The sequence below is a fragment of the Electrona antarctica genome (genome assembly GCF_951216825.1).
Source record: "Electrona antarctica genome assembly, chromosome: 15".
Classification (NCBI taxonomy): Eukaryota; Metazoa; Chordata; class Actinopteri; order Myctophiformes; family Myctophidae; genus Electrona; species Electrona antarctica.
In genome coordinates this window covers 17,671,886-17,699,418 of record NC_136796.1, presented here as the reverse complement: position 1 = coordinate 17,699,418, position 27,533 = coordinate 17,671,886, and the positions used below count along the sequence as shown (strand labels likewise).

Here is a 27,533-nt window from a genome sequence, read left to right as displayed (position 1 = left end):
CACTTCACACGGGTGTGATTCTACATTAATCACTTGAACCCTCGCATAATGAGTAGATCAAGAACGGAGCTAAAGGTGCAGTTTACTAATTATTGAGGGTCAAAGTCATTAAATGTCTGAAAACACACATTTAACATGAATTAAATATGTAGTGGGGGTCCCTGCTTCATCTTTCTCTCAGCTAAGGGGTCCTTGACCTGAAAAACGTTGAAGGTCCCCTGAGCTAGACATCTAGCAATTTAAACTCGTCGTAGTTGAATGTTTCATCTCATGAGTGTTGTCTCTTCTTGCAGGTTTTCAAGGTGAGCAGACAGAAGAATTAGACGTTCTCGGGAGGGCGGCAGCAGGACTGTCATAGTGCTGATGCATGATGGGATGTTTCAGCGCGGGACAGGGGGGGAGGACTCTCCGTGCTATGTGCCAAATCGCAGATGCCTTCTTCCACGTCGCTGGTCCCGGTTTGATGATGTCACTCACACCCATGGTCCCTGTTTGATGATGTCACTCACACTCCTGTCCCCATTTGACGATGTCACTCAAACCCCGGTGCCCTTTTGATGATGCCACTCATGCTGTCAAGCACCAAGATTTTGAAGAATGCAATAGCAAAACATGAACTATCTGAAGAGCATATACCGGTAATAATCGGAGAAGATTAAGTCTGGGTTGAACCCGTTTCTCATTTAATGAGACAGGCAGGAGCTTCCCAGGTAGGTAGCGATTCTTCTATTGATTGCTTTTTCAATTCATCAAATAATCGAGAAGCGCTTTTTTGGAATGTGTTTTTGATTGTTTTTATATATCAACAAATCGATTAACCATATAAGCGTCACACAAATCGCAGATGCGTTGCATTTTTGTTGTGCACTATTTGACTAGTAAGTATTTAAAAGGAAAAAGTTGCAGATGCGTTGTGAGCTTAGATCTCCTAGATTTTCACTTTCTATCTTTCTTTCTTTCTTTCTTTCTTTCTTTCTTTCTTTCGCCTATAATGTCCAAAATAGGGATGGATCATGAAATATTTTATGAAATTATCAATTATTGATTGTTTTTGTTGCGCCCTAACCCCAGGTGTCTACCTGAGACTTTCCTTCCATTTTATGGAGGCCTTGCATGGTGACCTGGCGCCCGGGGAGCAGACCGGAGCTCAACAACCTCGCCCACCGTCTCCTCCTCACCTCACAGACCCTCGGCCGACGTCACCCTCCCCCTCCCAGCAGCAACACCACCAGCCGCATCAAACGACCCACGAAACATCGCAGCAACCCAAACCGCCCGGCCGGAAGAAGCATGCCGAACGCAAGCGCCTCCGCCAACAGAGGCAGAGCGTCGATTCTGATGCGCCACCAGAGGTCAAGCATGTTGGCGGCGACGGTGCTGAGAAGTCGACCGATCAAGTCCCCGGGTCATCAGCGGAAGAGCCGGCGGCCACTACATCCGGTCCCGCCAAGTCCAAGCAGGAGCCTGGGCCCCAGGAGGGCGGTGGCACCCCAAAAGAGAAGCGGGAACGTAAGCCTCAGAGGCCCGGCAAATATGTGTGCACTTACTGCGGCCGGGCCTGTGCCAAGCCCAGCGTCCTGCAGAAACACATCCGCTCCCACACCGGGGAGCGCCCCTACCCCTGTGCCCCCTGCGGCTTCTCTTTTAAGACCAAGAGCAACCTGTACAAGCACCGCAAGTCGCACACCCACAGGTACAGTTAGGCCAGTCATAGTCATGACATGATGGTGTTATTACAATTATTGAAGATAATCGCAGTTATTTTGCATGATGGTCCATGCATTTGTTGCAAAAAAAAAAGATCTGCATTTTATGAAAGTATATACAATTATTCAATATGACCAAATTAGGCCATAGTATTATGAATGTATTATTGGTATGAACCATTTTCAGTAATTTCTTTGTATATTGCTTTGTCAGCCCTGTGCAACTTTTGTTTATACGAAGCCTAAAAGCCAAACAGAAATGTACTCTTGATTTATTTCCCAATGTTCACTGCCTAAAAACACAAATCATTAATTGCAATAGTTTGTATGACAATTAATCATCAGCTAAGCAACTCCTACCCCACAGGGTGAAGGCGGGCCTGGCACTGGGAGAGCCCAGGTCTTTAGACGAGGCGGTCACAGAGTCAGAGGATGAAAGCAAACAGCTCTCATCAGCATCTAGCAACATGGAGAAACAAGGCAGCGTCGCCACCGACAAGAGCCACGACACGGACACGCCTAAAGGTCCCTCGACAGCGACAGACGACTCTTACGCCGTGAAAAAAAGACTGGCCATGCGCTTGAGTCGGGGGAAACAGGGTCCTCTGGGCTCGTCTGACGAGAAGAGCTCGTCGTTGGTTCTGGGGAGCAGGGGAAGCACGGAGTCCGGTTATTTCTCTCGCTCCGAAAGCACAGAGCAGTCGGGGGACAGCCCCCCCAACACAAGTGCCAAAAGCTACGCAGAGATCATCCTGGGGAAGTACGGGCGTCTGGGACAGCTGCACGCGAGGTTGGCTCGCAACCAGGCCTCCTCGGGTCAGGATGACAAAGTCGTCCCGTTTATGGTGCCCAAAAAACAGGTGATCGACCACATAACCAAGTTGATCACCATCAACGAGGCGGTGGTGGACACCAGTAAAATAGACAGTGTGAAACCGAGGAGATTCTCCCTCACCAGGAAGAGCAGCAACGAGTCGCAAAAGGGTTCCTCTGCGAAAGAACAGCCCGTCATCCACAGCCCCAGACCCGCGGATCCCGGCTACAAAAACAGCGGTTCCATCACCATGGGGGTTCCGTGTGAAAAGTTCCATCATCATCATCATCAGTCTGTGAACGTAGAGCCACCAACCAGCCACACATCCACTGCCCCTCTCTTGAGAAGTCACTCTATGCCCTCAGCCGCTTGTACGTTTGACCCCTCCGGCGGCAGCCCTCTTAGATTCCGCCTTAGCCAGTCGTTCGACGAGCAGCAGCCGTCCGCGACGCAGACGTCCCGTCGCTACGGGATGCTGAGGCGCCAGCCGGCGGTCGAAATCCCACTTGAACTGCCGAAGGAGGACTATCCGAGTCCGTTGTACCACCATGATACCGTGCCAGACCACAAGCAGAGTAAACCGCAGCCTTATGAGTGTGAGGCCTGCGGTACCGGATGCAAAGACTGGGACGGTTATAAGGCTCACAAGCAAAGGCTGTGTATAGCACAGCATCCCTTAGCCACGAGTGAGGTAGCAATCAGCCAAACGGACCCACGCCTCCTGCTCGCGAACCATCCGTCCAGACCGGCAGCTCTGGCAATGCGCAAGAGGAGGAAAGAGGAGAGTTTTGAATTCGACGACCCGTCCGTTCCTGTCGCCTCATGCTCGCCTACATCTGCCTCGTCCTCGGCAGTACAATGTCGGGACGAGAGTGTCGTAGTTAATGAAAGCCCCAAAAGACCCGCGGTGGTGCAAACCTTTTCGGTTATTCAACACACCAGCTCGTTTGAGAAGCAGGAGACGCTGCTGTGCAGCGAGCATCAAGGCACAGAGCTGGTGAAGAACTCTCTGTGTCACGAGGACCACCAATCACTACATCACCAGAAACAAAGCCAGCAGCCCACCAAGCCGCCACCCCGCAAGCTGGTTCGCCAGCACAACGTGCAGGTAAGGCCTGTCACAATTATATTTGTTCGTTTTCATGTTGAAAATGTTTCACATCAACGCGTTGTAAAAACAATATTTTTAAACAAAAGGATGTTTGTTTAGTATACAATTATTTCTTATGGCATATTTTTGTGTAGCACATTATTTATTTTAATGATTGGTATCGGTCATTTATTTAATGTTTTTTAATGTTTCAGTCCAACAGAAAACCCAGATTAAAACAATCTTTCTTTGTCGGCTAGCAGTTAGCATTCCCACCATACGTGTTCACTTTAAGAGAATGAGTTTGCCCGCCCCCCCTCGCCCCACACACACACTCACTACACACACTTAAGTATCATTAGCACAAGCACACATGCACTGTTTACCTGTCGTCAGAAGCGTTTACATGTCGGGAGCGACGCAGTACAAAGTCACAAATTAGATCCGTATTTTGTATGGCTGAAGATCCACCAAGGACAGCTCTCCTGGATTCCGACTTATGGACGTTTTAAAATCCTCCTTTCAACTGCTTTAAACGGTGATCAGACTGGGGCATTACCATAGCAACCGGACCAATGTTAAAAGCTGCCGTGGGGCTCAACCATTATATACACGGAGTATACGTTGGGGTCCGTATATATACGGACCTGGCTAATAAGGTCCGCTAGCATCCCCTAGCGGTGGGTCCATATATATACAGACCTAGCAGAAAAATAATTAAGTGTGAATTATTTCTATGACAATTAATCGCCAAGTAAAATGTCATGCTGGTTACTGACTGTCCCACGACACAGGTTCCAGAAATCCTGGTGACAGAGGACTCAAACACCAACGCAGAGTCCGGTCTGTCGGAGCAACCGACCTCCACGTCCAAACCGCCTTTGGAGAAACCTGACGAGTTCCAGTGGCCTCAGAGGAGCCCGACCCTCTCCCAGGTGCCCATCGAAAAGCTTCCCCCTAAAAAGAAGCGCTTACGCCTGGTCGAACTGGCTCAGTCCTCCGGAGAGTCCAGCTTTGAGTCTGTGTCCCTGCCCCCCCGCAGCCCCAGCCAGGACAGCAGCGCGTCGTACGCCTCCAGCCGCTCCGCGTCCTTTGAAGATTCCAGCCGGGCAGACGCAGCGGTAGCCACCACGGCGATGGCGACAGCGACAGCGACAGCGTCATCAGCGACGCCGCTGAGGCGATCGAGGGCTCCGCACATGTTGACCGTCCCCGGGCTGCACCAACACAGAGAGATGAGGCGCTCCGCCTCGGAGCAGGCGCCGCACGACCCACCGCACGGCGGCACCCTCACCGCGGAGGGCCGCAGCAAATCCTTCGACTACAGGTAGTTTTTTTTGGTGACCACAATGTTAAGAATGTATAATTTAAAGTCCGGTCTCGACTCGAGTCCACATTTTCATTTACTCGGTCTCGTCTCGTTCTCGCACATAATTTGACTCAGTCTTCACTCGGTCTCCGACCAAGGGACTCCCCCCTAGGACTGATGCTAGGTTATTGGTTTACCTAGGACCCTAGTTTCTTGAGGTACGTAAACACTGTCTCTCTGCACTTTATGTATATGATTACCTTGCTAATTGCTTATAAGTCACTCTGGATAAGAGATCTTCTAAATTGTAAATGTATAGTCTATTTTATATATTTATAGTTTTTTAACATAAATGTTCTAAATTGTATTTGCAGCTGTCTGTCCCCTGAGCGCACCGCCGTGGGCTGGAGAGACAGGAGGAAATGCCTGCTGATGAGACACAGCGCGGTGAAAGACGCGGAAGAGGTGGAGGAGGAGCCAATCAAACTGCCCGTCAGTCCTTTTCCCGACCCCGTGGACCACCCCGGCACGCCATCCAGAGTGAGCTCCAGTTCCCGGCACTGTAGCACGTCCGCCAGCTCTCCGTTAACGGGCGATACGCTGCCGTATCATCCACACGCGTCGCCGTCGCGCCAAGAGCACTTCTCTCACTGGAAGATCGGTCAAAATATATTAGTGGGCAATACTCCCGTTCATGACCGGACTATCGGCCCTTCAAAAGAGGAGGCCCACGCGCCGGTCCCAGGCCCTTACCCTCCGCAGGGCCCGTCGGGAGCCGCCAGGGCTCACTACCTCACTGTGCCCACCGGACTGAAGCTGGAGATCCCCGCGCAAACGCAGACGTGCGTGAGCGAATATTCCGGAGTTCGAGCGAGAGCGGGCCCGTGTCAAGTCGCGCCGCCGCCGCCTCTCCCTCGCATCACGACCAGCCCGGAAGTGCTGCGACCTGCCCTGACGTCGCCGGTGGTGGCGGTGCGCCTCCATGCGGACACCCACACCCCGTCGTGTGCCATATACACCACCCTGTCGCAGCCGTCACCTCCCGGGCTGCAGGAACCTGTGTGCTCCTCCCTGACGCACCACCTATCCGTCCCCATGGACCAAGGTTATTATAGTTTGGAATTTTTGTTTCTATTTCATTCATTCATTCATTCATTCATTCATTCATTCATTCATTCATTCATTCATTCATTCATTCATTTTCGTCTTGACTTCATGGTTTCAATTTCAGTTTAGTTTTGAATTTGTTTTTAAAGTGGCTTTGCTAGTTTAGTTTTAGCTCTTTTTTGTGTGAAAAGGCTTCGTTTTAGTTTAGTTTGTATTAGTTTGAGCTGAGTTTTGACTCAGCTTGGGTAAAAAAAAAAAAAATAGATCTATCTATTTTTAAACCAATCCGTGCTTTCCTCGAGATCTCTCGTGGAAAGGTATTAAGGTCACCTAGCTGGGCTATCCACGAGAAACGCGAGATTTGATTACAAATTATTTAAAATTTGATTTACCTTTTTCTTTTAGCCTCGGTTATCTTCCCGGCTAGCCTCTCATTGTAGAAAAAGTGTACACGATAATCCGTGGTACACGTGCACAGGGTTATTAGTCTTATTTATGCTCAGAATTGCATAACATGCCATGTTTATATAGCCTATTCATTGTTAATCCAAGCCGCAGTGATCAACATCGCTGCTATGGGGATGATGGTCCGTCCGTTCCCTAGGCAGAAACAACACTACATCACTTCCGGCGCGGGCAGAAGTGACCCGTTTTCTAAGCTTATTTCGCAGATTTTGCTGGCACTGGCGCCACCCTCTGGCCTGGAAGGCTGGGCAGTAATGTGTTTGCTGAACTGTTCGTATTTCCGTGTACACCGGCAGGGTTTCAGGCGTGGTCCGAGGAGGGTCCCAGGTCGTCGGGCTCGGGGGGCAACAAGAGGATGTTGTCTCCGTCCAACAGCATTGAGCTACACCCCGAGACGCAGCAGCAGCAGAAACGGGTGAAGGAGGACGGGTAGGCCTTTTCTTTGTATATATATTTAAGTTATTTGCAGTGTTGGAAAAAGGTACTCAATTTTTTTTCCCAAAGTATCAATACTGCAATATAGAAATACTCTGTAAAAGTCCGGCATTCAAGATGTACTTGAGTAAAAGTACAAAAGTATTGGCTTTAAAATGTACCAACTACCAAAGGTAAAAGTATTCAAATGTTTTCAAATGTATAAAAATCTTTTGAAAATAGCAGATCTACAAGCTTACAATGTGTCGCAGCACAACACATTGTGAGCTTGTAAATCGGCTATACCCGAAATTATAGGGTTGAAGTGGTTAATGTATGTTTTGTAATTAAAATCAAAATCTACAAAGTAACTATAAACTAAAGTTTTTAGATAGTGGCGTAAAAGTAGAATATTTGGATCCAAGATGTAGTGGAGTAGAAGTAAAAGTACTGAAGATTTAAAATACTCAATTAAAGTAAAAACACCTCAAAATAGTACTTGAGTAAATGTACTTACTTGACACCATCTGTATATTTAAGTAATTTGTCACTGTGTAGTTTTTGTTTACAAAGCCTAAAAAGTCAAAGAGACATGTAATTAATGCATGTATTTTGTGAGGGTATACCTACCCGGGGAGAACATACCCGGCAAACTCCATACAGAAAGGAGGGGCGCTAGCGCTGTGTGTGTGTGTGCACCCCATAGCGATGATTTGAATGGCTGAGCACCCCATACAGGAACGGATTAACCCCCACGAGAGCCCCTGGGCCGGTAATTGTTTTGGGGGCCCCATAGCGCGCACGCTTGGAATTTTCGTGTTTTTATCAGTTTTTAGACCTAAATTTAACAAAATCAATGGCCACAGGAGCCCATTTCAGGGCCTCAAACCCAGGACCACATGGTCCAATTTCCCTGAAGGGTCCCTGAGAGCCAAGGGCCCCTGGGCCACGGCCCTACTGGCCCAATGGCTAATTTGGCCCTGACCCCATAGCGATGATTTGATTGGCTGAGCACCACATAGCGATGATTTGATTTGCTGCATGAGCACCCCATAGCGATGATTTGATTGGCTGAGCAATGTACGTATTGAGGATAAAAAGTGAGGACAGAAAATTAAGGACGCCACAAGTGATTAGCCCTTGGGGGTTTAAGAGCTAATATTGGACTTGAGGATAAAAAGTGAGGACAGAAAGGAATGTGATGATGTATGATGATAAGAGCGCCCCTCACTTCACACGGGTGTGATTTATTAACAAAGAACCTTAACCTACGTTTAAATACCTGTACCTAAAACACAATTTTCTATATGACAATTAACCGTCAACTGAAAATGTCCTGATGGTGACAGCCCTAAGGAAGGGGAGGATGGGGAGAGTGGTGAGGCGGCGGCAGATACATCCAAGAAGAAGGAGGACCCGGGTTCAGGCCACGTCCGTCCTCCTGCCACGTGCATGGGACCCCCGCTGCTGAGTCTACAGGCCAACACCTGTCACAGCTGGTGCTACCTGAACTACGCCAGGCCAAACCCTTCTGCTATGGACAAGTCTTCTGTTTATTCCTCCTGGTCCACTACCACCGGGTATGACTAGGGGCGTAACCATACATTTTAACAGCGACAATGATATGCATCAACATAATGGTTGACGATACGTTACGTGGACAATATTTGTTCTTTTGTAGCGATAGGATGGGCTAAGATAAGATTCAATGATTTGAAATGAATCCAGAGACTATTTAGTAAATACATGAATAAAATATTATATTTGTGTGAAAGATTCTTTTAAGGGAAAAACACAAATGGTTCACTGGCAAATGCACAGACAATGTATTTGACGACATAAAGACCTCGCCTTCACATGCATGCAGAGATGCAGAGAAGTGTAGCGATATGGAACACAGTGTTAAACTCCTTGTAACATTGCTGAATAAAAGGCACAAGTTGTTTGTGTCGATACAACCGCATGTGTGCATTGCAAAATAAACTTAGATTAGAAGTCACACTAGAAGTAGTAGTTGCCGTTTAAATATCGATGCAGTTGAATTGTTGGAAATTCACGATCAAGGACCGCACCACCAAATAAAGAAGTTTAACAACATTTATTAACGAAAAGAAGAATGCATGAAATGATTAACGAAACGAATAATGAACAGAAACGAAGATGTCCCACGACGGGTCATCTGGCCATCCAGCTGGTCATCAGGTCATTTTAGCCGAGGTGATGAGGCTTCTGGGATCCGCCGTGGCTCTCGGGCACGACGGACCCACCTTAGGGACCTGTAAAAAAGGAGAGGTTAGAGAGGGAGTAGGATGAGAATTAGGGTGGGGGTGATGAAAGTGAGAACAGAGGGAGAACCGTGGGTTGGATGGGCTCTTATATATACTTATATATCGGAGGTGGCTTGAGTTAGAGGTAGCTGGATTGGAGGTGTGGTCCTGCTCCTGAACTTCAGCTATGCAATAACTGCCTCTAGGTACGACCCCAACCCGCCCGGGCTCTCCAGCAAGATGGCGATGTCCCTCCTGCACAGCAAACAGAGGAGGCTCAGCCCTGCCATCTATACCATGTCACCCATGTCACCCACCACCGTTACCCAGCCAATGGAGCCAGAGGACAATCAACGGCCGAGCTCTACGGAGGTAATTATCGTGTAAATCAGTGGTTCTCAAACATTTTCATGTCCACTACCGACAAATGAAAGTGTATTTGGCCGCAGACCATCAAAATGTTCCAAATTACAAGCTTGTCAATGTGACACGGAGCAAAGCATTGTGAGCTTGTAGATCGATGTAAAAGCCAACGGTAACTATGAGACAACGCCTGTTTCACCTGACGCATTATCACTATGTGATCATTCCTTGTTTATGGATGACCTTGCATGTTCAATGAGAATCCCACTTCCCAATTTCTGTCTCCGCGCTGGAGCAGAGTTGGTGAATTTGTCTGTGTCTCTTTTGAGTGTAGATGCACGTCTGGTCCTGTGAGCGAGGCCATATGCCAAGTGACGAGGGCCAGCAGTCTGAGCATTGTGAGCAACACCATGCACCAACCGACGAGGGCCTGCAGTCTACAAGAGGCCACACACCAACCGACGAGGGCCTGCAGTCTATGAGAGGCCACACACCAACCGACGAGGGCCTGCAGTCTACAAGAGGCCACACACCAACCCGCGAGGGCCTGCAGTCTACAAGAGGCCACACACCAACCGACGAGGGCCTGCAGTCTACGAGAGGCCACACACCAACCGACGAGGGCCTGCAGTCTACGAGAGGCCACACACCAACCGACGAGGGCCTGCAGTCTACGAGAGGCCACACACCAACCGACGAGGGCCGACGGTCTACAAGAGGCCACACACCAACCGACGAAGGTTTGCAGTCTACAAGATGCCACACACCAACCGACGAGGGTTTGCAGTCTACAAGAGGCCACACACCAACTGACGAGGGTTTGCAGTCTACAAGAGGCCACACACCAACCGACGAGGGCCGACAGTCTGCAGGTAGTGGTGGAGTATTCAACCCCAGTTGCTCTGTCAAATCTGTAAACGTGAGTTAGCCCATTTAGACCAGGAACATTTGCTATACATTTCAAGCTGGGAACACCTCTGTGTGTAGTTGTTGCTATATACAGTAATAGCAACATAATACCTTACCTTCTGTCACTGAGCATCATGAAGCTACCCCATCATGAAGGGCCCATGCACCCACCTCAGACATCAGCAACATTATGAAAATCACATGATTGTCCGGGTGAAAATCACCTGGATTTAGTGTTCTATAGGATTAAATTAGAATCAGTGCTCCAGTAAATGTACTTTGTTACTGTAAACTACTGTCTGCAGGACAGAGCAGGTCAAACTCACATGAGAAGGAGGAGGAGGAGAAGAAGGAGGAATCTGGGGAGGAGGTGCAGACGTGGCCTAAACACCAGCCCCAGCCACCAGTTAGCAGCTATGCCAGACGGTAGGTACGGTAGGTGACTCAACCACTGGGTTAGCACTGTAAGAAACTTTTAGATCATTGCTGCCGGGCAGAAACCTCTCATTTCCATATTTTATGTTATTATTATTATTTATTACTATTTATTATTTATTCATTATGAATTATTAAGTATTACGTATTAATTATGTATTCATTTATTTATGTAATTTAATGCCCTGCCTCAGTGGTTTTCAACCAGTGGTCCGGGGACCACCAGTGGTCCTTGAAGGGGTTCCAGGTGGTGCTCAGCTAAATGGTGGAAAGTTGATAACAAAATTGACCCTTATAGATGTCTAAAGGGTCCATTTGGTTTCATTTTACGCTCTCAAGAGTAGAAAGAAAAGAAAAAGAAAGAAGAAGAATTGATATTTTGATTGTTTGCCTGTTGTCTCTCCTACGGTATGGTAGCCTACCACATCAATACAGCATTAATAAAATATTATCCAACGTCTTGGGTCTGAGAGGCTAAATCTCATCAAATGATGGTCTGTGGCTCAAATTCAGAATAAATAATGGATGGCTTGATATGAAAAGGGATAAAAAAAACACTGCCCTATTTGATCATACTACAGTGTCACACAAAAGCATCAAAAGTAGCAGATCTACAAGTTATACGCGCCACGCTTTTATCTGTTACTTTTGCCCTTTCTGAATTTGAATCCTAAATAGTAACAGTTTTGGACATTTGAGGAATCAGGATTCCCACCCGACAGAGAAGACGTGTATAATAGTCCATGTGTTGCAGAGCACCGAAGTCCTCCTGACGTCGAGCTGCGTATGTCCCCTGGGCCATAGAGACATTTACAGTATATTCCAAAATTCCATCGATTTTATTTTTCTCCTTTCTTTGTTATTATGACTTAATATAAGAACTGTGTTCCAAAATGTAGATACATTTATCCAAAGAGGCTTTAACCAATCCCTGCGTGGCTGACCGGAGTCTCCCAGGGCTCTATGCTAGATAAGAGTGTTCTTTCTCTGTTTTCTGTTATTTTGGGGAAAGTTTTACCTGGAAATAGCAGCACGCTGCGACGTGTTACGATGCTATTGTCTGTGAAAGCTTTCCCCACAATATATGGCTGCTGGGGTTTATGTGGTTAAAATGCAAGACCGCTTAGAAAATACAGACAGTATCGATTATAACAAAATATCATAAGAAATTGGAACAGAATGATACCTCTCTGAGAGCATGCCTTGATTTTCTTTTCTTTTCTGTTTGAGGATCACTACACCCGGCTGTAATGTATTGGGATACATGTTCGTTAAACATGAGTTTTGATAAGAGGGTTATTACATTTGGACCGTGCGTCCAAGAGGAGAATCCACAGCACTTCCTCTAATGTTTTCTTACATTATTAGATTAACTTTTTGCTGTCTATATGAATGTTGTTAAAATAAATACTGCCCCGTGAGGTATAAAACAATTTGCGATACAGCATATAGTCCAGAGCGTAGGGGAGTCCTTGTGCGTCTTGTCTACATGCGTCGGCAACGCATTTGGCGTCGAGCACAGCTTCGCAGCTTATGCATGCACGTACTGCATGTACCTCGTCGCCTATGGCGCTATAGTCCTGCGTCTGTTGTGGAAACTGTGCGCGGTTGAGGGCCAAGGGCCCGCCGTCTGAGCCAACAGAGGCCGTCTGTTGATGGGGGCCGCGAGCCAGGAAACTACCTGGCTTCCTCTGCCCCTGTGGACACCTGATTTACACAAGGCACTGTCCGCACACACACGTCTGGTTGAAACACATTCTATTCTACATCCAACATTGGGACGCAGTGAAGGAGCCCAGCATTTATATCATCTTTTCATTTGTTACATGTTTATGTGAGTCTTTATTGCGACCAAACGTCGCAGTTAACTATGGAATCGTGCATTTCCTGGTTGGTCGGGGTGAGAGAGCACGTGACATCACGTGACATCATCAGGGATGGAGCACGTGACATCATGTGACATCATCAGGGATGGAGCATGTGACATCACGTGACATCATCAGGGTCCATCCCTGATGTCATCAATATTAAGCCCATATGGAGATCCCTGATGTCATCAATATTGACCAGCAACTCTACATCTTACCTGACCTCAAACCTCAAACCCTTAGATCTCCATATATGGAGCTGACCTGTTCTGACATTCCATATGTAATTGATACTGCCTCATCAAAGTTAGTAAAATTGTGACTTTATATATTGTCAATTACTTGCATGAGACTGTGAGAGAGGTGGTGGAGTTAGCCATAAAGTAGTTTTTTGCCACTCGTAGGCGTAACTTCTGCATAACTTCTGGGTATGATGATGATGATGTCACACGTACTGTATACCCTCTATATTAGTCTCTAAATCCGGCTGTACATATAGGCCTACTGTATTGTTGCTTCACATTTTGCATTGAGACTCTGTAGCGGCCGTGTGGAATGTCCCTCATTGCTCCCTGTAGCCAGCGGTCTTCTACACACAGACGCAGCAGTCAGAAAATAAACAGCCCACTGGATGTTTTATTTGACCTTTCTTTATGCAGGAAAAATCCAATTGAGATGCAAGATATTTTTACCTGCTTTTTTTTACTCCATTCACTCACTTCTCCTTCCGGTCTGTGTCGAGCACTTACACTCCGAAATAGAACCAAGCTCTGAAAGACAAATTGGCAGGTTTTAAGCTTCCACTTGATGTCTCCAGTATGGCTACTACTACCACCTTTACAGACAACGGTTGCTTTTGATTGACGTGTGGTGCTTTCAGTTTGTCAGGGCCTTGATTCTTTCATCAAAACTTGTAACATGAGAAAATATGTCTCATCTCAGCAGCTCCATAGCAGCCCTGGCTGACTATAGCAGCTTGATTCCCACGGTCGACTCAAAGAGGGTGCTGATCTTTGCACCCAAAATGTGCTTATTTTTAGACCAGTCTGGAATCGGTGAATGTTCCAGTTGGCATACAAATTACGAAAAACATGAAACCCGCTGAAAAGAAAACGCCTCAAAAATACTAGAGGCGGGCTTTAATGTGGTTTCTTCTTGACACAACAGCTGATCCTGGAGTTTAGACGTGACGCTTGTTTGATAACGTTTCAAAACATTTGAGTGACCCTGTGTGCTGACTGTGATGCGCCATCTGTGCGCCGGATTTAGGTTGGGGAGCATGTCTGCGAACGAGTCCCCCGCCGAGAGTCCCGTCCGTCCGCGTTCGTCACAGCCGTCCTCTAACAGTGAGTCGATGTTCGTCACGCAGTGTCCCCAACAGCGAGTGAGTCATCTTCACGCCTCAGTTCTCACTTTCCGTCACCTTCTGTTCAATCTGTTCAGGGGACAATAAAGAGGCAACAAGGTGTTTCAACGCTGGCCTTTCATCATAGACCACGTGGCGCCAAAGATCACAGTACCAATACAGAATCTATTATTCTGTACATTTAACAAAGCTAACTAAATCATTTAGTGACTTTCAACCCGGCATCCCTATTTTGGGTGTGTCATTATATTATATTTTTTGTGACAACTGACAACAATGGCTTTCGTTATAGCATGCTAACTTTCCAGGAAAAGAAAGGTTTCTGAACTGTCCACAGCCCACCAATGAGACACAGACAGAGTAGATAAACCAGATTGTACCATAATTATTACAATGAGCATTAAATTCATACTCCAGTTTTAGGTGATAAGGTGACCACCGAAACGGTGGTTAGTAAAAACAGAGAGTAGGTGAGTAGTTCAGGTGAGTAGGTTGACCAGTCCAGATCCAAACTGTTCATTTGAGGTACAGAAGTATTGCTTGTGTGGGACAAGTGGGACGGGACGTGGTTAGCAACTTATTATTTACGTTAAAATGCCTCATGTCATATTCAACCATAGGCCTAATATTGCCTATGATTAAACCCCTCTGGCATCTCACATTTTGTTTTAAAATTACATTTTTGGTCATGGGTGGTATGGCCGACTTGGTACTGTAGCCTAGGGGATATTTCTCATGTTATTTTAACAGGCTTAAAAACACATCTTGCAGGAAAAGAGACAATGAGGGAGCTTTACAACAGAAAGTCAAGTATTAGGGGACTATTAGGGCATTTTAACACTGATGCCTGCCAATCACAATGTGGGACAGGGTTTCAATTTGTGGGAGGCCTGAAAAGTCTTGGAAATGAGGGACTGTGCCTGCACGCAAAGGGGGACATCTGGTACCCTTTGACTCACCGGGCGGTGAGTCGCTTACCACCTTATCATCTAAAACTAAAACTGGAGTGTGAATAGGCCTTTAGTGAGGACCAATTATATGGAGAGGTTGAAAATGGCTGAAGTGGTCGTTTAAATGGTTAAACTTTGTATTTTCTGTTAACAGTGTGATAAGAGTGATAACACGTGTTTTAGAGACTGTATTTGCACGCGCATGGCTACAGGTGTGCCTTGATGTTTTATCCTTTGGTGTACTTTAGGCACAAGAAAATAATGTGCAAAGCGCTGTCACAGAGCTCTGCGTGAAGGGCCCATTCATTCTCCCCCGGCACTTCTGATGATAAATCTACTGCGTGATTTGTGAATGGCTCTTGCATTAGAGGCCGTGTGACCACAGCTGTTCCTTGAATATATCATCGCTGTCGGGTTGAAACCATGTATGTCCAAAACTGATACGTTTCAGTAAAAGGAGAAAAAAAAGAAACCAGTGTTCCAATGGATGCCGTTATTAGTCACAAGCTCTTGTTGTTACAAAAAATAAAATAATAATAATAACCCATAGACACACTTAACAGCTGTCACTTTAACTTTAAAATATTTTCAAAAATAGCAGATCCAAAAGCTCATGTAGAACGGCTAATTTTGCTACCCAAAGTTGTATGACAAAGTGTGGCATTCATTTACGGGAAGAAAAAAAAAAACATAAAAAGTTATATGAAATATGGAGATACAAGGTTTCTGCTCGTCATCTTAATATGTCAGTAAAGTGTGTGCAAACATGTCAGCGGGGGGAACGTGTGTAACATTTCTCTTTGCTCAGCGCCCGCGTTAAAAAACATGAAAGAAGCCTTGCAAATAAATGCCACCGTTCATAAGATATTACCAACCTGCCCCTCGGTTTATTCAGCCCATAAAGCATGAAGTCAAAATAGAAAGGAAAAGCAACACATTATAATGGTAATGATTGTTTGCCGAAGGAATTTTGTTTTCATTTCCCGTGTTTTTCATGCTTAATTTGGACCAGCAGCTGCTGGCTTGCTCATGGGCACAGGCAGGGTTTCCCTCCGCTGTTTTTATTGGCCGGCTGCAGAGCCGCGGGCTCCCCTTGTTTGCAGTCGGTGGGAAAAAGTAACTGAAGTACTTTTTATCGAGTACTGTACTCACATACAATGTTGCGGTGCTATTACTTCAAAATTGCCGATCGACAAGCTCACAACACAGTTTTGACAATATGTTGTACTTGTACTACTTATGTTGATGCCAATACAGGCCTTTATAACTTGCAACAGAGTATTTCTATATTGTGGTATTGCTACTTTTACTTATATTCGGAGTAGCTCTATTTCTTTCACCACTCTTGTTTGGAATGGGTGGTGGATGTTAGTGGGGAAGGGGGGGCTGCAGGGTGGGGGTCTCTGGCTTTTTGGCTTATGAAAGCCCCTCTGTTGGAGCTGTGAAGTGAAGTGGGGGGCTTTTGCTCAGGGACCCTCGGTACACAACCCCAACACCTACGGGTGGAGCCCCTCCAACACCCCCGAACCTCCCCCCAACCCGGGCCGGCTGCCACAGTGTGAGCTCACTGTGTGTGTGTAGTAAAAAATAAAAAATCAATGTCGCTAGTCGGGGGGGAAACCACGTATGTCCGAAAGTGTTAATTTTCAGAAAATGGGAACCTGTGTTCCAATGGAGCTAATGGAGTTGTGATTTAGTCACAAGGTTCGATATTTATAAAACCTTAACCACTTTCACTTTCTCACTTAAGGAATGATTGCAAATAGCAGATCTACAACACATGCACCTGTATTATGAGCTTGTAGATCTGCTGTTTTTGCTACATTTGCGTGACACTGTGGTAATGAGAGTGACAAAGTAGAGCATTCATTTTACGAAAAGACATACAAAGTTGAAACGTGGAGATACGAGGTTACCGACTTTAAACTTTGGCAAACAGACAGTCGCTGGATGAAAGATGCTTAAAAGCCTCTCACAGGTGCCGCGGGGCCCGCTTGGCGTCGGATCACAGGTGCCGCGGGGCCCGCTTGGTGTCGGATCACAGGTGCCGCGGGGCCCGCTTGGCGTCGGATCGCGTTACACTCGTATCGATCGCAGCTATGGTTGCTTCGAGGGCCGGCATCAATAGACAGCTGTCGTTGAAACGTGCCAAGGCTGATAGCAAAGAGATGACGTGTGTTGTATGTGATATAAAGACTATAGGTCTTATAAGTCCACACCGTTCTTTTGCTGCACAGCCCATGCACTTCACCTGCTTTCAAATCTAATTTGCCTCATGGTGGTGCTATAAGAGGGTCCTTCACGTTTTGGCCTATCACTCTCTCCTGCAAATTATTTGACTTATGAAGGCAACCGGAGGAGTCCTGTGCTCTGAGAAGCACACCTTTCTAGATTAACATGCACCTTGTGTCTAATCTCATGTACAGCACACGTACACCTGCTGTTTTATGCCATGCGTAGGAATCTACATGTACATATCTTTGTTGACCTGTGTTCTCCTTCCTCTCCCCGTCTGTCCAGTTTATCCCCCTGCCAACCCGATCTCACCCAAACACAGTGAAATAACACGGATTGGCAATTCCGGTAAATGGTAAATGTATATAGCGCCTTTATCCAAGGCGCTTTACATAGATTGTGCATCATTACAGTCACCCATTCACATTCATACACCGATGGCGGCGGAAACCATGCAAGGCACCAACCAGCACATCAGGAGCATTTAGGGGTTCAGTGTCTTGCTCAAGGACACTTCGACACTAACTCTGGGGGAGCCCGGGTTCGAGCTGGCAACCTTGCGGTTGCCATCCAGCCACTCTACCCCTGAGCCACCGCCGCCCCCTACATACACTACTAGAAAACGCCAAAATCTGTCACAGTGTTTGGGTGAGATCGGGCTCGGCTTGCAAAAACAATATAGAAATATTCTGTTACAAGTAAAAGTCCGGAATTAAAAATGTACATACTTGAGTAAAAGTACAAAAGCATTGGCATCAAAATGTACTTAAAGTACCAAAAGTAAAAGTAGTCATTATGCAGATCAAATTATTGTAGAGGAGTAAAAGTACAATATAATATTTGCCTCTGAGATGTACTGTAGTGGAGTAGAAGTCAAAGTATTGTAAATCGGAAATACTCAAGTAAAAGTACAAATACCTCAACATTGTACTTAATAAGTACAGTACTTAAGCAAATGTATAGTTGATTCTGGTTTCCCTTCTCAACTGGCCACAGATCCAGTGAGAGCTATGGCTGCGTGTGCGGCCGCCGAGGGGGGAAGTCGTGCGAGTGTGAGGAGGACGAGTGTGGATCGTCGTTGGACCGCGAGTGCCCTGACGCGCTGCGCAAACACACCTGCCTGCCCGCTCCACACTCCACACCCTGCATCTGCAAGCTCTGCACTTTTGCAGTCAACACCCAAGGTAAGGAAGGAAGGAAGGAAGGACGGAAGCAGCAGCAGCAGCACACTGGGACACTGTGAGCCACTTTCAACCACTTAAACCTCCTGTAGTCCTACGAGAACTGGACTTGAGATACAGCTGTACTTTGTCCCCAATTTCTTCTGTCAAATTCTATTAGAAATCTGCAGATCTACAAGCTCACAATGTGTAGATCGGCTATTTTGTTTCTGCCCGGAATGTGGACGCTGGGGTTCAAGTGGTTATTGCCAGTAGTGATGTGTAATTCAAAACATTGAAACCCGATATTTATAACGTAACTTTGAGAATTAGCGCAGTTTTTTCTTAAATATCAACAAATTCGAATGTTGATCAGATTGAAAAACTGTGACAAACGAATGGGGGGGTGGAGGGAAAAAATATTGATTGATTTATGTTTTTATTGACAAAAATGCATACGTACAGTATATGACCATTTGTACATCTGTCAAATGTCCATTATGTTCCTTTGAGTGTAAATGTGAATATTTAAACATTATGCTAGGTTCATTGTATACCAGGTATCCTATAGTTTCAAATGCTCTGATTATTTTTTTTATTATATATTGTTGTAGACTGGTGCTAGGTTATTGTTTACCTGTGATCCTAGATTAAGGCACTACACTGTCTCTCTTTGATGTGTGTTTATTTTGCTCATTGTAAGTCGCTCTGGATAAGATCGTCTGCTAAATTCCTAAATTGTAAATTATAGCGGAGACGTATTGATGATCAGGTTCATCTGCTAGAAGCGGTCACTGATTCCAGACGTTGTTTATTTATTTTCCACGTCCCACAGGAGTGTGCGAAGAATGTTCAGCTTGTCCGGACGATCAAAGAGATCTTCCGCACCCGGAACCGCACGACAGCAGGCACCCTACTGGGGATGAGGAGAACACGCAGGGCGATGAGGAGGACAGGGGGCAGACCACCTCCTCTCCTCCTCAGCACCCAACCCATCCAGACTGTAACTCGCTCCAACTGGGGGCTCCGAAGTGCACGGTTGCCTCGGCCGGCTCCCGACGTGGCCTGTTTACCCGTCGACGATTCGACCCCTCTGCGTTGACGACCTCAAGGGGCTCCTCCACCTCTCCCTCTGCACCGTCCTCTCCCTCGACACCCTCCTTACCTTTCCACCAGCCCCTTGACGACCCCACGCCTCTGAGGGCGGAGCTGTCTCCTCCGCGCAACCTCCCATCTCCCGCACCGCACCCATCGCCCGATCGCTTGTCTCCGTCTTCTTGTCACGTCTCCTCCTCAACGGTGGGACGGGGGGTGTCCCCATTGACACAAGTGTCCCCTAGGCGTGACATCCAGTTCCAAGGAGCCCCCGCCGCCACCCTGGCAGTCTGTCAGTCCAGAGACGCACATGCGACCGAGCCTAGAGACAGACGTTCAGCTATACTGACGTCCAAGGCAAGGCTGGTGAGTGCTGCATTTTCCATAATTAATATTTGCACACATTAGCAGTTATAATCAGCATGAATGCTGGGAGAGATAAAGTATAACCTAGTGGGAGATGTATTAAGTAGGTTGGAGAGGCTTATTGTCAGCATCATCTGAGAACGCGAGGCGTCTATTCCCGTTACATTGTGCTAGACCTATTATCGTCTCTGCCGGGTGGGAACCTCATGGTGTCCAAAAGTTCAAATTCAAAAGAAGCAAGATTGAAACTTCAACATTTGAAGTAGAGCATTAATTTAGGAAAAAACACAAAACAGTTAAAATAAGGGGACAAGAGGTTTCTGCCCGAAAGCAACTATATGGTGAATGGTGCATTTCTATAGCATAAAAGCGCTTTACATAGATTGTGCATACATTCACCCATTCACACACACATTCATACACCTATGGCGGCGGAAACCATGCAAGGCACCAACCAGCACATCAGGAGCAATTAGGGGTTCAGTGTCTTGCTCAAGGACACTTTGACATTAACTCTGGAGGAGCCCGGGTTCGAACTGGCAACCTTGCGGTTACTATCCGGCGGCCACTCTACCCCTGAGACTGATATCTCATTGAGAACATACAGTGGTGTAAAGTAACTAAGTACATGGGCGGCAGTGGCTCAGGGGTAGAGGATGGGAAAACCGCATGGATCCGGGGATCTCCCAGTTAGAGTCGAAGTGTCCTTGAGCTAGACTCTGAACCCCTAATTGCTCTCGATGTGCAGGTTGGTGCCTTGCATGGTTTCCTCTGTGTATGAATGTGAATGGGTGAATGAAATGCACAATCTATGTAAAGCACTTTGGATAAAAGTGCTATATATATGTAAATGCACCATTAACCATTTACAGTAACATTTTGAGGTATTTGTACTTTACTTGAGAAAATCCAATTTCCAATAATTTACACTTCTATTGCACTACATCTCGGATCCAAACTTCAGTTACTAGTTGTTATTATTACAAAGCATACATATACCACTTAAGCCTTAAATACATTTTGGCCATTTGAAAACAGCAGATCTACAAGCTCACAATGTGTCGCAGTGGCTATTACAAGCAGGGGCTAGTTTTTATACAGTTGAAAACTTTAAATGAGATATTCTGCAGAATGACTACTTTTAGGTACTTTAAGTACATGTTGAATTCCAGACTTTTACTTGTAACAGAGTAGTTCTATAATGCAGTATTGATAGTTTTAAGTATAACCTTACTTACTCTATACTATATACCGTACTATTTCCGCCACTGGAGAACATACAGGCAGACAAAGTTGAAGTGGATGAAACCAAGTTCTGATTTTGTGCAACATGTCTTAAAATGTTGGAACTACCTCCAACCAAACAAGGCCCAGTGATCCGTGCACCCCAGCCCAATCCCCCAAGGGGGACCCAGACCCCTGATTGGGAAACACTGGTTCAAACCATAGCAGAACCCTCAAGCCACGAAAATACGTTTCTTTTTTTAAATAGGTAGGCCAAAGTGAGATATTCACCAACTTTGTTTTCGTCACACACATGTGGTTCCAATCGTTGCTATTTAACGATACTTCTGCCCCTCGTTTTATCACCCGGCTGCCCAGGAAAAACACACTGTGTCTATTTGAGATCGCTCGCACGTTTATTTTAAGACCTCCACGCTGAAGCGATATAAAAGTGGACGGGGTGGCTTTCCTTCCTTTTCCAATAAAGGTGTGACTTAAAAAAAAATAACCTCCCAGTCTACTGTAGGGTATCTATATTTGTTTTTTCAATGTTGACTTACTGGGATTTGACTTGTTCACCACACAAGATTAGCTTTGTGAGCCAAAAGCGAAACGTATTTAAAATGCCAGGACTTTAAACCGACAGGGTCACACATTGTGGCATGGTTAGCAAATGCCACAATGTAACCGCCATTAATTATACGCATAACAAATACTACATACGCACCATAACAGGCTCAGAGACCAAAATACATGTGAGAAATGATCTCTCCGTGACCGTGACAGCTTATGAAGAAAACATATTGTAGATGAAACTCCAGCACACTGACTCCTTACAAAATCCAAATATAATTCCTAGAATACATGTTGGTTATGGCCAGTTCAGGGAGGTGCATGCTCCCTGTAAAGTGTGGAGCAACTTAAGACAACTTAAGACATACGTGTGCAACAACCAGTGGTGTAAAGTAACTAAGTATTCAAGTAAAGTACTTAAGTACAATTTTGAGGTACTTCTACTTTACTATTTCCAATTCGTAATCATTTTACTTCTACTCCGCTGCATCCCTGATGAAAATATTGTACTTTACTGTAAACTTTAGTTACTAGTTACTTTTTAGATTTAGATTTGTATTACTAAACATATATTTAGATTTACCACTTCAGCCCTATATATTTCGGCCATTTGAAAATAGCCAATCTATGAACTTGTAGATCTGCTATTTTCAAAAGATATGTATGGGTTTCTTTCTTTTTTTGGGGGGGGTTTTTCGGCTAATGATTAAGACTAAAAGACTAAGCTTTTGATATTTAGTCGACTAAGACTAGACTAAGACTAAGATTTCAGATGACTAAAACAGGACTAAAACTTAAGTGTGTTATTCAAAAGACTAGAGTAACACTGTAGTGATGCACTTTAATTTGTGTATTTATGGTATGGTATTTGTGCAGGGTGTTTAGGTTTAGGTTTTTTACTTTAGTGGTTTTGTATATGTGATTGATAATGTATAATTGACAGAAAATAATATTTTTTGGGGGGTGAACTATCCCTTTAAACCCTATACTTCATTGACTGCATTGATTGATTGAATACTTTATTATCAGTACAAAGTACAGAGGCATACATTTATACAATCATGGCAGAAAAAGGCTGAGAATGAATCACAGTGATACGGTTTCAACGTATTATTATATATCTTTTTCTCTCCTATTTCTTCTAGCAGAGGGCCGCGCCCGTCCTCTCGCCCCGCGACTCGCCCCCCAAAGTCCTGAGCCACCTGCCTCTGCACTCCCAGCATCCCGCCCGCTCCCCCAGCCTCATGATCCCCATCGGGGGGATCCACATGGTCCAGTCCTGCTCCACCGCCCCTCTGTACACCCTGGTGACGAAAAGACCCCCGCCGACTCCCGTGCCAGTCCAGTCCAGTCCAGTTGTTGAGGAGGGGCCCTCAACAACTCCGCCACGCCAGGAGGGAGGGACGGAGGAGGGTTCCTGGAACGCCAGCAGGCACCCGAGCCCGGTGCCAGAGGGGGAGAGGAGGAAGAGGAGGAGGAGGAGGGGGCGGGGGCGGAAGGGGTCGGCTGCGTTGCTGCAGCAGCGAGAGCCGGTGGTGGAGGAGGAGGACGGCACACACAGCGGCTCCCACCACCATCACAGGGTGAGCAGGGAGGCTTCATTACGTATTATCTGGAAAAGTACAACAGTATTGGCTTTAAAGATGGAGTGCCGTGATTTTTTTCCACCCTAAAACATGATCATCAGGTATTATTATTATATAAGGAGGAAGATTTTTTTTTCTTTTTTTTTGTGTACAGTATTTGTTAAAATGTTTTTTTTATGTTGACACGCCTACCCGTTCATTAAGTATGCCTGGTTTGCCTGGTGGGTGTTGATGGGTGGTGATCCACCTGAACTGAAGCCGCACCCACAGCTGTTGTTGTATAAAGGGGGAGGGGTTAGAGGAGTGGATGATATTATGATGTCACCTATCTCTGTTTTCTTTTTCATTGGCATGTTTGAATGTGGTTTCAGCCTCCATGCAGAAAGACATTTTCAAATGGCTGAAATGTATAGGGCTGAAGTGGTTAATGTATGTTTCATAATAATAATCAAAATCAACAAAGTAACTATAGTAACTAAAGTTTTCAAATAAATGTAGTGGAGTAAAGGTATAATATGTGGATCTGAGATGGTGTAAAAGAGTAAGTATTGGAAATTGGAAATACTCAAGTAAAGTACAAATACCTCCAAATTGCAGTAAATGTATTTTTAGTTATACTTTCCAGTTTCCACCATGCACTGCAATGTGGTATGTCTACAACATTCTAAATTGTCATGTGATCTGTACCAGCCCTGCGAGGGGACGACGACGCCCTGCGAGGGGACGACGACGGATCGCTCCCAGGGGAAGAGGAACACCGGCGGCGGGCACAGCAGCCCAACATCATCAGGGCCAGCGGGCGAGGGCAGGAGGAGGCCGGCATCCGCTGCGCTCCGGTGCCAACGAGACCCTCTCAAAGGGCCAGCGGAGGACGGAGGCCCCCAAAGCTGCTCCTCCCGCCACCATCGCGGGGCAAGCAGCAGGGAAACGGCTGCGTGCCGCATTCGCTCTCCACCGCGCCTGCCCGGGAGGGAAGAAGAAGAAACCGCCTCGTCGTTGTTGTCGTTGTCATCACCAGAGCCGTCCGGAGGAGAGCCGAGGAACGAGAGCAAAACCACGCCGCCCGCCGGCTGCCACTGTCACCGCTCCTCCTCCTCGCCAGACCGCCACTGCTGCTCGCGGTCGGATGCCAAGGCGGGCACTCTGTGTCAAGCGGCTACAGATGCACACTTTACAAAGAGGGCCGTTCAGGCCCAGACTGGAGCAGCTGGCCCCAAGAAGGCTCCTTCCTCCCACTCGCACCGCTGACGGGAGAGGCAAGGAACGAAGGCCCTTATAGGGACGAGTGCAAGAAAAACGTCTTAAAAACGTCGAATCCGTTTTTTGTTTCGTTTTTTTCAACCGTGTCTTCGCATAATTGGTCCTCGCTATAGGCTGTTTGAGCCCATTAAGGCCTGAGGCCCATTCTGCAAATTCCTTACTAAATCAGTAGTTCTCACACTTTTAGATTTTTCAAAGACGTTCAAAAATAGCATATGTGCAAGTGACACGCTGCGAGCTTGTAGATCTGCTCTTTTTAAATAGCCTACGCAACAAGGCCAAATGACACAGAATGCTTTCACGGCTTTTATGGGTGAGGATGGCGCCACTTCTGTCCAGTCACTCTGTGTCTCAGAGGATGGTTGTTGTGGACAGTTCAGAGACCTGTCGACCAGTTTTTTGTTTTTGTTTGATTGAATCAAAGTCAAGTCAAAGGTTATGCTACACAGTCCATAAACACAAAAAGCCCCAGGGGCTTGTTTCCATTGTGTTCCATGCTACTTTAATTGGTAATACTAACTACAATACAATACAATACAATACAATACAATACAATACAATACAATACAATACAATACAATGCAATGCAATGCAATGCAATGCAATGCAATGCAACTTTGTCTTTCTGAAAGGTTTGCATGCTGAAATAGAAGCCCTTGCAATTCATACAAATGGAAATTTTTAAGTTTGAAATCTTTTTTGCAAATGGCCAAGCCTGCCTGCCGATGATGTCACTGGTAGGCAGGGTCCTGAAATGTCCACAGGCCTCTTCAGAGACACAGAGTGAGTGGACAGAATTGGCGGCATTGTATCATGACCATTAGTGAGGACCAATTATATGAAGATAAGGTTGAAAAATGGGTTGAACATGCTCCTTCAGGACTAGAGGCTTGGTTGGAAGACAAACATTGGTGTCTGGTTTTGGAGATAAAAGAAAAGAAACACTTCGGTACAGCTTAAAGAATGATGTGATTATGTAATTACATGAATAATATATATATATATAATATATATAGACACTGTTAGATATGCAGTATGTTTTGTAAAAAAATAATCTTTTTTTACCCTCTTGTTTGATGTCATTGGTGTTAATTTATTTATGTGCTATATTATGCAATTCTGTACTATAAGGCCACTGGTTTTCAACTTCAGGTCTGCGGTCCACCAGGGGTCCAAAATGGATCCTTAACAGGTCTGAGTGCAGAGTGTACAAATGGAACCAAATAAATGGACCCGTGATAGGGTCCATTTGGTTCTATTTGTACACAAAAACAATAAGGGGTCTTCGCCCCTTCAGGCTTGACCCCTAATACATATATTATATATACCGTATTATTTTAAATGTAGATATAAAATTAAAATTCAAAATTCAGATTTTGCAGTGTAGATTTAGGGTCCCGGAGTTGCAGATAATCGTCTCTGTCTGAAACCTCATATATTACCTTTCTCCTTCCATCAGGCACATGATCTCGACCATATATTTGGACCCCTGCTGGGGCCCCGGGCCAGACGTTGAGAAACAGTGTTATAAAGGGAAAGCAGGTGGAATGGAAATAAATGATACAGATTTGTTTTATCCACATCCTCTTTATGCCTAATAACCCCCCTTCCCCACCCCACCCCACCCCCCAGACAGCTAGAATATAACTATTGCTGTGTCGATGTACTGTAATGACCAAAATTGCTATAGAAAGGTACTACAAATATTTATTCTACACTCTGACCAGTATTTTGAAGTGCAATTTCTGTTAAGATTGTGGCTTGGAGAAAAAAAAAAGAAAACATTTTATTTTATTTTATTTTTGTTTTATTTTTTGGGGGTTCTATTATTTAGTTTCATTCTCTCATCCTTGTGTTTGAAGAAGCAGGGTTATATGCTCATCTCCTTTTGTAATAATCTTGAGAATGTTTTTTGATGAAGACATTTTGGAGTGCACTGACACATGATTTTGATATCAATATGCGTGCACGAGCACGCGAGTGCGTGTGTACACACACACACACACACACACACACATGCACACACGCACGCACGCATGCACGCACACACACACACACACACACACACACACACACACACACACACACACACACACACACACACACACACACACACACACACACACACACACACACACACACACACACACACGTTTGAATTACAATAGCTTACTTGTGAGGACATTAAAATTGTTCTACCATGCGTTCAGAGAAATTTGGTCCTCATAAGTAGTAATGCAAGCGCACACACGCATGCACGCACGCTCACGCTCTCTCTCTCTCATACACACACACACACACACACACACACACACACACACACACACACACACACACACACACACAGACACAAGCGTGGTAGCTATGGTCAAATTGTTTTCATAAACAGATACATGTATTTTTGTGTTGTTGGTTTTATAGACTGATACAATCACTCTGTCATTTTCATGTTTGCCATTAAACTTATCATTTTTACAGATTTATAATGAAACCGTGCTGGCACTTTGTCGTTTTCTTTTTTCCCCAAAACATGCTGGAACTTCCGCCCCCCACCCCCACACGGAGTTGCACCACTCACTTCACACGGGTGTGATTTTTAGTTTTACTATAGGTAAAATGTAGGTGAAATTCGTTTTTGTGCGTAATTCTGTAATTTTTCCAAGAAAAACAAAGAAAGGGAAGAAGAGAGAGGGGGGGGGGGGGGTGGTTAAAGAGATCAAGGCAGGGAAAAAAGAAAGAAAGTTTGAGCACTTTTTTTTCACAAAATGTACAGGTGAAATGAAATGAAATGAAATCTATATTTACCCAGGGTATCTGGGCTAAGCTCAAGAACTTGTTTCCAGCCAGGCCCTGCTCATAGAACACATTTCATCGTAGTGGTTGATGCCTTGTTCAAGGGCATTTCAGCGGTGGTAATTTTAACGTGTCGGACGGCTGGTTCGAACTGGGAACCTTCCGGTATCTAGAACCG

At 45.6% G+C, this 27,533-nt stretch overlaps 1 protein-coding gene across 1 annotated transcript in view; it reads left to right on the top strand.

Annotated features, from left to right (window-relative positions):
- The window catches only part of hivep3a (HIVEP zinc finger 3a), a gene marked incomplete at both ends in the record, with an annotated part of 33,967 nt that extends 9,417 nt beyond the window's left edge, over positions 1 to 24,550 (top strand). Inside the window, 12 exons of the mRNA XM_079521994.1 lie at positions 294 to 302; positions 1,072 to 1,693; positions 2,074 to 3,628; positions 4,405 to 4,937; positions 5,294 to 6,024; positions 6,788 to 6,920; positions 8,255 to 8,485; positions 9,379 to 9,544; positions 9,870 to 10,275; positions 19,459 to 19,919; positions 22,862 to 23,299; positions 23,993 to 24,550. Of these exons, the coding sequence (XP_079378120.1) occupies positions 294 to 302; positions 1,072 to 1,693; positions 2,074 to 3,628; positions 4,405 to 4,937; positions 5,294 to 6,024; positions 6,788 to 6,920; positions 8,255 to 8,485; positions 9,379 to 9,544; positions 9,870 to 10,275; positions 19,459 to 19,919; positions 22,862 to 23,299; positions 23,993 to 24,550 (5,843 nt within the window). The remainder of the gene's footprint in view (positions 1 to 293; positions 303 to 1,071; positions 1,694 to 2,073; positions 3,629 to 4,404; positions 4,938 to 5,293; positions 6,025 to 6,787; positions 6,921 to 8,254; positions 8,486 to 9,378; positions 9,545 to 9,869; positions 10,276 to 19,458; positions 19,920 to 22,861; positions 23,300 to 23,992) is intronic.
- Between the last annotated feature and the right edge of the window lie 2,983 nt (positions 24,551 to 27,533).